Consider the following 12,929-nt stretch of genomic DNA (forward strand, 5'->3'; position numbering starts at 1 on the left):
GATAATGATGAACACCAATGGATTTATAACTCAGTTTAACCAAAATTGATGTTTTATTTGTTTTTGTAAAGAAATAAAATATGACAGAATCATTTGAAGTTCCCTGGTTCCCTGCTCTATCCCATTTCTCATCTCCTCCAGAATTAGCCATTATCTTTACTTCATTTAAACTGATACTATTTTGTTTCTCTCTTCTGCAAAGGATTTTTGGCTTTCCTAAATTATGTATTTAGTTAATTAGCCAGTACTCTGGTTATTTTTTCTTAAACATTTGTGTTTATTCTTAACTTATACCTGTTTTTCACAACTGCATATACTGTGAGCCTAGAAAACAGAAATGAATTAAGTTAATACATTCTTAGAGAATATTTAGTTCCTCTTTTGTTCTATATTTTGTCTAATGTGACTTCTTTCTAGAGGGCTGAGGTTTATTTATTAGAGTTATGCAAAGAAAGATGTTTGCGTTCCTAATTTTGTGTGCTGTGCATTAGTATTAAATTATGTATAATCAATGTATAGAGTGAGACTATCAGAAAAATAGAGTTCCAATGAAACTTATATTTTTGTTTTAACAGTCTGGTAGTTGTTTAGATAGGCAATTATGAAGTTGTCATCAAGGCATATTTTCATGCTTATAGTCCATTTATTCATTTCATACACTTGATTGAGGGTCCGCTATATGCTAGTCATAATACTAAATTCTGGATAATTTACTGTATTATAAAATAGACATGATTCCTGTCTTTGCATTTGTTGCTCACTTAAAACTGGAGAAAATTTTGAGGAAACTGAAACCATGAACATGGCTGGTTTGATTACTTAAGTAATCAATTAATTCTTTGTGTTACTTAACAGCTTTAACTGTGGAGAAAACTGGCATGATCCTGTTAAATGTAAGGTGAGTTTGTCTGGCCTTTTTATTATTAAATAATGCAACAGGCCTCTTCTATGACTCGATGATTAAAAATTACAGCCCAGAATTTTATCTGTCCTTTTAGTATATAGAAGATTTTACTTTGCCCTTTTTACTTCAGATGATGGTTACAGATATCCAGGGACTATTCCTTACTATAAAGAGAAGATAAAAATAAGTCCGCTCAATATTACCAAATTAAGGCACCTCCCTTGGCAGCCTTTGTAATTAGCTGAGGGCACTAACAACCTTGGAGCTAAGCTTCTTTTCAAACTCTAGGTTCCCCACTCAGCTTCAGCCAGAGAAAGTCTTCCTTTGGCTGAATTTATATATATTGCATATGAAAGGTTAAAGGATTTCCCGTATTTAATAAGAAATAAGCCCAGTGATAATCTTGTGGTTTGGCTTTTTTATATTTAAGCTTGACTAGTTAAATGCTGAACACAATTTGCTATCCTTTTTCTTAAGTCTTTTGTTGTATCCTAACAGTTATTGTTTTCAAACAGTGGTTAAAGAAGTGGATTAAAAAATGTGATGATGACAGTGAAACCTCCAATTGGATTGCAGCCAACACAAAGGTTAGTATTTAGCTTTAGCAACTCCTGATAATGAAACTATTAAATATAGGTGCATCAGCATTACCAAAGCAGTAACTTCACCTTATTTAGGACCTTGTTTTCACCTTTTTCTCCATTAAATTATTCCAAAAACAATCGCCTATTTAATAATGTCAATTTTCCTTTATTTTACTAAGTTTGAGTTTATTTTGGATTTTTTTTTTTTAAAGAGTAGTTTAATATATTGAGTACTCTTCTGCAGGATGTTTAGTACTCTGCTTTAGAAGTTTTCTTCTATAGGAAGAACATTAGTTTCTCTAGCCTGGGGTCTGGTAATGTCTCTTCTTTTTGTTCTTGGTTACCTTTTACTGACAAATGCCTTGTAGAGATTACTCTACCCAGCTTGGTTCTCTTAGACTAATTTACATATCTGCCTTGAAAAGTCCCCAGTGCTTACCTAGGAGTCATTCATTTCTTTAGGGCAGGATTTGAGTAGAACACCAAGCATCTGTTAGGTTTTAATATTGTAACTGGACTTAAAACAAAGTTTCTTCAAATTTCACTTCATTGTAAACTTGTAAAATATGATTTGCTAAGAAACTTGACTCCTGAGAAATAGAAATACTGTGGTAATATTAATAGAAATATTGTGGTAATATGGGTATCCCTTGGCCTTCTTATTGTTATTGTTGTTTTGAAAAGTATATTGCTCATGATACTAATTTCAAAATTCAGTCTCTTTATGACCATGAACCACTTCCTTACCCAAGACAAAAATGTCTTACAAATGGAAGTAATCTTGTGTACTCTTCTATCACCTTAGTGATAGATTAGTAAGCATTTAAATCTCAATTGTCTGTCCAACCAATGTCATAATAAAAAGTTCACAAATATCTCTCCTTTATTAAAAAATAGTTTTGTGTTCTATAATTTATATTCTATCCATGTAGGAAATGACTTCAGTGAAGAATGATAGGCTGATTCATGGGCTATTTATTTTTAGTATTGATTTTCACATGGTGAGGATCATGCTTTGTAAATGTTCTTTGAATTGTTTGACCAGTGTTAGTTATGACTTTGCATTTTTATATTACTCAGTAACAAGATAATGATAGGAATAAGTAGTGAAACCATGAAGGCCAACATTTAATTTATACCACGAGTACTCTGTTCTACCCAAAAAGATAAAAACATAAATACATATTTTCAAGCTGTTTTCTTTCTCTCAGAAAGCATTAGTGAAAGCATACAGTGAGTCCTGTTGCATGTAACAAATACCTGGATCTTTAAGGAATGTATGTTAGAAATTATTGTTTGGTTTTTGAAAGTCATCATGATAAATATAACTCATGTCACTCAGAGCTCCTTGCTAAATATACTCTACTGTCAGGAAAGCACATCGTTACTTCTTTTTTGTTATTTTTAACAATTTCCCATCCAATCATTCTCTTTTGAAAATGGAAGATTTCCCCACCCAAAAAAGAAAAAGTGGTTCCATTTTTAAATATTATTTATTAAAGTCCCAGGACCCTTAAATATACTTTGTAAAACTAGTATTTAGAATAGGGTAGTAGTAGTTTCTTTAAGTATTTTGATAAAACTGTTGATGACAAACTTTACATCTTACTTACAGTTTTAATAAAAATAATCTTGATTTTTCTAAAATTTTTAGAAGAAGAAAATAATTTTAGCTCACTAGCAATAAGAAAATAAGGACTTGGAAGAAGTGATACAAAGTGATCTCCTTAGCACATTTTAAAATGGTTTACAAGTAAAAGAATTTAAAACATGGGAATTAGAAGAAAGTTGGGAAATTCAGTAGCCATAAAAAGAATTGACCAGTCAAAGCCTGATTGTGAGGCGAGAGTTCTTGCATTTGAATCCTGAATATATCATTTATTGCCTTTGTGGCTTTGAAACAGATAAATGTTTGAAATAGTAGTAGTACTGCTGTAAGGAATATGAGTTAATGCATGTAAATCACTGAGAACTGTGGTGGGATATAGTAAATGCTCAGTAATTATTTCTAGATTCAATGAGAGTATATTATATTTACATGAATAAAATATTTTACCTCCCATATGCTGTGTAAATAAGTATTTAAAATATTTTAATCTCAGCCCCACTTCAAAAAATCCCTTTAAATTGCTGTACATCTTAAAACTCAGCAATAATAATAACAGCTAATTTTTAATAGTGTTCATTAAGTGCTGGACACTGTTTTAAGAGCTTTACATGATTAATCACAATAATATGGTACTTAAAATAAAGTGAATCTAGAACTGGCTTCTCCTCAGTGGTAGTAATACAACCTAGTGTAGCATTGACACCAACTTTATAGTTTCTCTTCATAGGAATGTCCCAAATGTCATGTCACAATTGAGAAGGATGGCGGTTGTAATCACATGGTCTGTCGTAACCAGAACTGTAAAGCAGAGTTTTGCTGGGTGTGTCTTGGCCCTTGGGAACCACATGGATCTGCCTGGTAGGTTGGGGAAATGAAGGGAAGAATATGTTCACATAAGTATGTGCTATGTACCACAAATTAGGAATATGGTTTCTACTTCATAGAGATAATGTTTAACTTGAGAGTTACATAAATAGAAGTATCATCAGTGTTAAAAGCGAGATATATGGAAGATGTGGAGGAGAGAGGTGAATTGGTCATATTTCACAGGAAGTAACAATTGAGATGAACTTTAAGGAAGACTAATTGTTATTTTTTAATGTGGTAGGAAATACATGCAGGGCAAAAAGAGCAGCTTGAACAAAAGGTATAGTGACATGAAAGTAAATGCTGTTCAGAGAATCAGGTTGTCTAGTATATCTCTGAAGGCAAATGTTGAAAACGAGAAGGCTGTGGGAGTAACTCAGCCAGCAGGTGTGTTTTATTTATGCTGCACACAATTACATAAAAATTTTGTCCCAAAGTTTAAATATTGAGGAATTGCCCAACAAAATCCAAGTATTTTGGCTACCCTTTGAAACCCAGGAATAGGCCTACATTCCTGCTAGGCAGCAATCACCTGGAACTGAGTGGCAGCCCTTTAGAAGGGACACTTACTTTCTATTTTGTTGTGTTCCCCTAAGACTGAAACTTAATGTCATTTGTATTTGTCACACCAGTACCATTGTTTTTCATTTAGTAGAAATAAATATCTTTATTCCATATATATTTCTTATCAGTAAGACTGAGGATCTTTTGAGTTTCAAGAAAAATGGGAGTGAACACACTTCTTGATAAAATTGAAAATATTTCTGAATGCTGTAATAAACAAATAGTCCAATTCACTTAATTCGGGCTAACTGCCTGTCTTCTATTGGCATTTGAGTTTGTGGCCCCTGATAGGTTGTGGGTAATAGGAAAAAACAGTTCGAAGATAGTATGGTGCCTAAAGTAGTTTGGACATTATCACAGGGATTTTAAGTGGGAGTAGCATGATCATATCTGTAATATAGAGAAGGCTTTGTATTATATGCTCTACATATATTATCTTCTGGTTGCCTTGTAGAGAGTGAATGGGAGGGGAAGAGATGGCAAGTTCAAAACAAGATGAGGGGGATCTGAACTTAAGACAATGGCAGGTTTTCCCTTTTAGATTCATTGGATACATGTTAGAGGAATAGCAAGAGGGATTATTTCTCCGAAGTTAATTCTGAACAGGTAAAAACTGATTGGTTAAGTAGAATTAAGAAAAAAGTGATTTTGCCACTGTCAGAGCCAAGGAAGTGCATTTAGGTTTGGCCAGGCAGGTACCCTGGATTTTAAGAAGGCAACTTGGGAGATTAGAGTGTTTCCAGAAGCTAAATTCACCCTGTCCCTTTGTAAATAAGCCTAGTGAAAGGGGAAGAGAGTGGCTAAGAATAAATACTTAGAGAGATAGGTTTGTATAAGGGAATCTGTGATTACAACTCAAATTTTAAATGAGCTGTATTGGAACCTGATTAGTGTACAAAACAAATGATGGATACAGAAAGAATGGTCTGAATCGGGTGTCAGATATGCTGTCTCTGTCTTGGCTTTACCAATAGCTGACATTGCAAACAAAGCACAGCATGCTTTCCTGATGAAATCTGAAAATGCTGCAGAATCCTCAAAACAGCTCTTAAGTTTTATCAATCATCTGAACTGGAAGTATAAGTGAATCCTGTTTGCTTTCCTGGGCTTAAGATCCTTGAAAGCCTTAAAGGATAGGATGAGTTGAAGCTTATAAATATCTCAAAAACATGAAAATGGAAATTTTAAACAGTATTTCAGATAGGGAAAGGAGGTGCAGATAGAGAAATGTTAATAGTTGATTTAATAGAAGGCAACTTCTGTTTCTGTCAAGGAGTGTGATCTTTGAGCTATGTTGAGTAAATTAATTTATTGGTAAGAGGGTTTATAACCAAAAGCTGGGAGAAATTGATGTCTCCTTGACCCAGATTAATTGTGGTCGGGAATACTTTAAAAACTTTAAGATGAGCTCACTGAGCCACTCTAGGTTATTTCTGAGTAATTATGGAAAATAGACTGTGATCTGATAAAATCCAAAATTTCCAAAATTTGGGATTGATTCCACAAACTGTGGGCCACATCTTAATTCTTCTGTCAAGCAAAATCCCAGAATCAAAATGATATCACTAGGATTGTGGCTGGTGGAATGGTTTTGTTGTTGGGTTTTTGTTTTTTTGTTTTGTTTTGTTTTGTTTTCCCAGGAAAAGTATTTCAGTATGGGCTGAGAAGTTTGTAGCCTAGGCCATGAATAGGACATGAATACAGGCAGGGATATTTGAGATTGATTGAGTGACCATTTCTAGGAAAACAGATAAATTTATTTGTGTTCATGTCTTTCTTATGGAATAACTTTAAAGACTTGGTGGAAGAATTAATCCTCATCCTTTTTATTCATATAGTAAGTATATATGGCTTTTCTAGTCAGTTTTATTGATGACTTGTTTAAACTAATATAAAAATCTTGTGTACATTTTGGGGTAACATCAAAGAGGGATATTGAATATATTGACCATTTATATTCTGAAAAACTTGACAAGTTGAAGCAGTAGCTCCAGTTTAACAAGATTTAAATTAAGTTCAAAATTGTTCTTTTAAGACTTTAAATCGCTGTTAAAAGATTCTGAAGACATAAGTGAACAATGTGTAAGCAGTATACTTAGTGGTGAAGAGCATGGGTTTAGTTGACAGGCATAAATTTAAAGCATACCTTTCATACTTTCTAGTTGTGTGACCTTAAATAAGTTACTTATCTTCCCTATACCTAATTCTTTATCTGTTCTGTGAGAATAATAATACATATTTCATAAAGTGGTTGAGAGGATTAAATGTGATAGTATGTTTAACGTCCTTAGCAGGTACATAGTATGTAGTAAGTGCTCAATAAATACCAGCTGCTCCAATAATGTAGGCTCCCATAAAAGAGATAGTAATCATGACAAGGGAAGAGCCAGTCTTAACTCATCTCCATTCTAAGCTGACTTCTTAGGCATCCTTCCTCCCCCACTTTGTGTGTTAATCAATTTTAAATGACTATAAACTGTAATAGTGTGTAAAGCACATAGTACAGTATCTATTACGTAGTAGGACCTCAACTATTTGTTCCTTTTTGTTTATAAAAGAGCAGATAAGAAAGTGTGTAACTCTGGAAATTTGGGAATATTTGACCTAAGTAAGAGAAGACCTAGGAGATGAAAAAATTTCTCTCTTTAAATATTGAGTTAGAAGTTCAAACTATAGTCAGTAAATGAAACTTCTAGAAAGACAGTTTTCTAATGATTATAGTCTAGCAGATTTGGAGTGGACTGTCTGAGGATGTGTGGAATTCCTTATTACTGAGTATGGGAATGATCCACTGTTAAAGAAAGGATTCAAACACTAGATGTGGATTAGATTCCACATCAATCAGTTCTTTTCAGCCTGGTAATTCTCTTTATAATTGTAGAACCCTGGACATTTTAACATTTCATTTGATCTGTTTTAAAGGAGAATGTTGGTTCTTGGTGATCCAGGTTAAAATTCTTTGATTTGTTCCCTTTTCATTGTTTTCTTGCTTTATGGAATTTTCTTAATTTACTTTAAGGTACAATTGTAATCGCTATAATGAGGATGATGCAAAGGCAGCAAGAGACGCACAGGAAGTAAGTACATTTATTTTCATAGGAGTGTGTATTTTATATTAGGGAGTAGTTTAACAGTTTTCAACTCTGAAAGATTTGTATAAAGATAACTCCAGGAAATATTGTATATCTGTCTGTTTACATTTAGAAAGGGAATCATATCCAAAATGCTTATCAGGAACATTCTTATTTATAGATTTCCTTCCTTCCTTCCTCCCTCCCTCCCTCTTTCCCTCCCTTCCTCCCCCCAACCCAGGACCTCATATATAGGAAGCAGGTGCTCAACCGCCCCCCCCTTTTAATTAATCATGTGGCACAACTTCAGGTTTCAGTAGAGTCTTGGTGTCATAATTTTTTTTCCAAGCTAGGAGAGTAGAGAATAGCTTTTGTTAATTCGCCCTGTTGCTACTTATAGGCAATAATTCACTTATTTTTAATTATTTTCTTAACCCCACTATTCCTACATAACCAAAATAACTTAATCACACTTAACCAATTTAAGAATTCCTACATTCATCTAGTCCATATTGAAATTTCATCAGTTAACGCAGAAATATTCTTTTCAGATAATCTCACAGCCAGGATGTAAACTAAACTAAGCTTTGCATCTTTCTTATTGTTTCACTTTTTAGCATTTCTTTAAAATTTATTTCTAATATTAAAATGCCATAAACACAAAAGAATGTTTAGAACCTAATCTATTATATTGTTAGAAATGAAAGTTCTGTGTCACTTTTTTGTGTGTGTGTCACTTCAAAAATACTGGAAATTATATTTTGTATTTAAATAATGAGTGTTTCACAATAATTAGGATCCTTTTAAAGTGAAAAAATTGACAGATACATTTGCTGAAATTGTTGCTGATAGACTTTTATGTAGCTGCCGGGGTTCTTTTGAATTTAGTGTTAACTATACTGTTAAAGTAGTGCCGTGTGATAAGTCATCCTCTCACCAGTTTTCTCTATTTCAATTATTGTAAACCTTCATTTCTACAAAGCATCATTGTTTAATTTGACCGGAATTTATTTTTGATGTAGTTTCTTCTCACTTATTTTTCTTACTAGCCTGTTACAATTAAAGTAATGCTACTTAATGCAAACTTTTTAGTCATTCACAAATGTAAATCTTGAAATTAAATTTTGGTCTTCAGTTATGAGTTCATTCAGATGAACCAAAATGCTTAGAATTTTTTTTTCTCATCAGATTATCATCAGATTTTTAAATATTAAAAAAAAAATTAATTAAAAATAGTTTAAACATTTAAAAATTCCAATTGGTACCCTTGCCCCATTCCGTTATGTGGTCTTTAGACTCCAGACCCCATGCAATATTTTCATTATATATAAGCATACATTTTATTTAGTTAGTTAGTTTAGTTAGTTAGTTGACTCATATCTGCCAGAATGAATGGAGCACACCGTGCATGTCTACCTCTGGCTGTGTCTTCTTTGCCCATGTCCCCCACTCCTACTCTGGCCTACTGAGTACAGGGAGTTGCAGGAAAGTGCTAGAAAATATATTCGGAAGTTGACACAGTCTGTAAAGAAACCTAGATTGTACTCTTGAATGTCTTGGAAATCTATACCTTTGTCATAGAATAATTGTTGACTTTTAAAATACTGGGTCACAGTGCTGACACTGGTAGACATTTGAATCTTCCTATCTTCTAGATAAGGAGATAGATAGTAAATATTTTCAACTTTCCCAACTATAAGGTCTTTCTTGGGACTTCTCAACTCAGCTCTCCCTCTGTTTTTGTGATACTAAAGCAGCCATAGACTTAAATGAATGGGGTAACAGTCTTCCAAGTAAACATTTATGTACAAAAAGAAGGGACAGCTGGATTTGGCTTGTAGGTCATAGTTTGCCAACCTCTGCTCTAAGCAGTCAGTTTTGAGTTTTTATCAAAGGCATAGGCTTTTATAAGGTATCGGGAGAGAGAGACCCTGAGATTTAAAAGAAATATATAACACAGGAAATGTCTTTAATTGATGTTAAATAAGTGAATAAAACTATACTGAAAATAAAAAAAAATATGTGGGTGTTATAAAAAACCTTTCATGGTGATTTTATTTAACAAGCATTTATTATTTTTTGCCTGTTGGATACTGGAGATATCAGGAAAATCCATCCCCTCTAGAAATTTAAAGTATAAAAAACCTTTCATGGTGATTTTATTTAACAAGCATTTATTATTTTTTGCATGTTGGATACTGGAGATATCAGGAAAATCCATCCCCTCTAGAAATTTAAAGTATCGTGGGAAAGACCTATGTGAATTTTTTTTTGCAATGTGATAAATAATACAAAGCAAATCTATACTAGATATATTATTTCTTTAGTAATGCTTCATGTACCTCAGACACACTTTTAATATAACTGCAAAACCATTATTATATATATACATTTTTTGAAAGTAGTTTTTTGTTTAGAATCATGTTTAAATATCTCCAGTTGTCTCATTCTTTTTTAACAGTTGGTTCAATTAAGGACCTATACAGCTCTATTGATATCTCCCAGGTCTCCTCTAATCTGTAGTGCTTCTTTCTTTTTTTTCCCCTTTTTTCTTTCTTTTTTTTTTGGGAGGGGGTTGAGGAGTGGTGCTTGCCACTTAGTTGTTAAGAAACTAGGTTATTTTGTCCTATAGAGTTTCACATATTCTGGGTTTTTCTGATTGCTGTGCCATGGTGTTGTCTGATAGGTTTTTCTGTCCCTCTGTTTCCTAAAACAAGTGGTGGTTAATTAACCAAACTTGATGAAATTCAGATTCAGTTGCAGGGATGGGAGGTGGGGGGAAGGCGAGAAGGCAGTTAACACGGCGATGCTGTATACTTAATAGTTGTTGTTTGATTTGCATCTTATTGTATACTATAGAACAGTACTATCCAAAGGAACTTTCTGTAATGATGGAAATATTCTATAGTGCTTCTGTCCAATTTGGTATGCCCTAACCACATGTGGCTAATTAAGCACTGATGAACTGAATTTTTTATTTTAATTAATTTAAATTTAAATAGCCACATACTGCTAGTGGCTAATGTATTGGAAAGCACAGTTTTATAGGACATCAAAGCAATATTTTTTTCCACTCACACCCCCGCACCCCCCCGCCGCCAGTTGTCTGCTCTCTGTGTCCATTTGCTGTATGTTCTTCTCTGTCTGCTTGCATTCTTGTCAGCAGCACCCGGAATCTGTGTCTATTTTTGTTGCATCATCATCTTGCTGCATCAGCTCTCCATGTGTGCAGTGCCACTCCTGGGTAGGCTGCATTTTTTTCTTGCTGGGTGGCTCTCCTTATGGGGCACACTCCTTGCGCGTGGGGCTCCCCTACGTGGGAGACACCCCTGTGTGTGCGTGTGAGCCAGCTCATCACACGGTTCAGGAGGCCCTGGGTTTGAACCCTGGACCTCCCAAATGGTAGGCAGACGTTCTATCCATTGAGCCAAATCTACCTCCCAAAACAATATTAAATAACAAATATAGCAATAGAGTTTTTGTTTTACTCTCATCTTTAGGTTAATTTTCTATACTGTTTCATCAGTGAGTATAATATCAGCTTTTGTTTATAATACTTAGTATAATTACATGTGATCTTTATTTTCTTGAATGGGACAGCGATCTAGGGCAGCCCTGCAGAGGTACCTGTTCTACTGTAATCGCTATATGAATCACATGCAGAGTCTGCGCTTTGAGCACAAACTCTATGCTCAGGTGAAGCAGAAAATGGAGGAGATGCAACAGCACAACATGTCCTGGATTGAGGTGCAGTTCCTGAAGAAAGCAGTTGATGTCCTCTGCCAGTGTCGTGCCACACTCATGTACACTTATGTCTTCGCCTTCTACCTCAAAAAGAATAACCAGTCCATTATCTTTGAGGTAGGAGTTTGGGGTGGGGGTGGGGGGGCAACCTGGGGGAACACCCTGTGTCATAGGACCACTTGGTCTTTCATAGAGAAGATATATAGTTTTAAAGATTTTTGTCTGCTCAGAAAATGTAGGTAAACATTTAGTATTATTAGGAAGATAGAAGGAAGAAATTGAGATTTCTTGCCCTAAATTACATTCAAATTGGTGTGGTTTAATCAGCTGGCAATTCAGTGTGTAGATCCTAGAGTCAGCCCTCCATTTGAATCTGACTTCTTCACCTTTTAGCTTTGTTGACTTGGAGGTTACTTAAAGTCTTCTATTTCTTTATTTTAAAATGGTTATAATTGTAGACTTAATACCTTTCTTGGATATAATGAAATTTAAGTGAAACAATCCGTGTAAATTCCTTATATGGTATCTGGCACATAATATGTTCTCCATTCAGGCCAATCTAATCTTTGGTATTAGAAGTTAATATGGTGTTTACCTTTGGTGGAGAAGTGGTGGCTAAGGGGGCTTTTGGCATGCTAGAAGAATGCTGTTCTGAGTGCTGGTTACACAGATGTGTTAATTCATGAAAATTGATTAAGCTGGATACTTTCCTTTTTTTTTTTTTTTAATTTTTTTAAATTGAAATAGATCACTCATTCATAAACATACATAAGCAATAAATGTATAATAGTTGTGAACTTAAAAAACAAACATATAACATCAAACAAACATATATAACATCTCACCCTATCACCAATACCTTGAATTGCTTTTAAACCTTTTTAACTAATGATTAAGAAACATTGTCAAAATATTACTACTAAACAAAGTATTTTCCCCCAACCAATCCAATTATTATCTTTATATCATTTATATATGAACATACATAAACAATTAAGTGTATAGTAAAAGTTGTGAACTTACAAAGAAAACATGCATAACATCACACAGGGGTCCCATACATCAACCCTCCACTGACACCTTGTATTGTCATGAGACGTTTGTTGCAAACTGTGAAAGAATACTGTCAAAATCTTACTGTTAATCATAGTTCTTTTCTTACATTTGGTCTGCTTTTCCCCCAACCCACCCTATTATTATTTTTTGAATATATTTTTTTATGACAGAAGTTGTAAACTTATAAAACAATCATGCACATGTGCATAATTCCCAAACAACACCCCTCCATCAACATACCACCATGTGTTGTGTCATTTGCTACAGATAAAATAATATCATCTGATTATTGTCATGTCCATAGCATACATTTGGCTCACATTTTCCATACTGCCTCAGCATCAACATAGTACATCTTTTGCATAGATGCAAGAATATTATATTACTACTAACCTCCGTTCATAGGTCACTCCAGCTGTATTTTCCCCACGCTTCTCCACATTCCCAACTCCCTGCAGTAGTGATATACATTTGTTCTAGCTCACAAAGGACACTCTTGAATCTGTACCATCAACCACAATTCTCATCCA

The 12,929-nt window shown here is 34.1% G+C and overlaps 1 protein-coding gene across 1 annotated transcript in view; it reads left to right on the forward strand.

Moving 5' to 3' along the window:
* ARIH1 (ariadne RBR E3 ubiquitin protein ligase 1) overlaps nucleotides 1-12,929 on the forward strand; it is a 129,036-nt gene that overhangs the window by 107,560 nt on the left and 8,547 nt on the right. Inside the window, exons 8-12 of the mRNA XM_004463732.5 lie at nucleotides 856-898; nucleotides 1,420-1,491; nucleotides 3,825-3,955; nucleotides 7,548-7,605; nucleotides 11,200-11,460. Coding sequence (XP_004463789.1) covers nucleotides 856-898; nucleotides 1,420-1,491; nucleotides 3,825-3,955; nucleotides 7,548-7,605; nucleotides 11,200-11,460 — 565 coding nt within the window. The remainder of the gene's footprint in view (nucleotides 1-855; nucleotides 899-1,419; nucleotides 1,492-3,824; nucleotides 3,956-7,547; nucleotides 7,606-11,199; nucleotides 11,461-12,929) is intronic.

The sequence above is a fragment of the Dasypus novemcinctus genome, chromosome 3 (genome assembly GCF_030445035.2).
Source record: "Dasypus novemcinctus isolate mDasNov1 chromosome 3, mDasNov1.1.hap2, whole genome shotgun sequence".
Taxonomy (NCBI): Eukaryota; Metazoa; Chordata; class Mammalia; order Cingulata; family Dasypodidae; genus Dasypus; species Dasypus novemcinctus.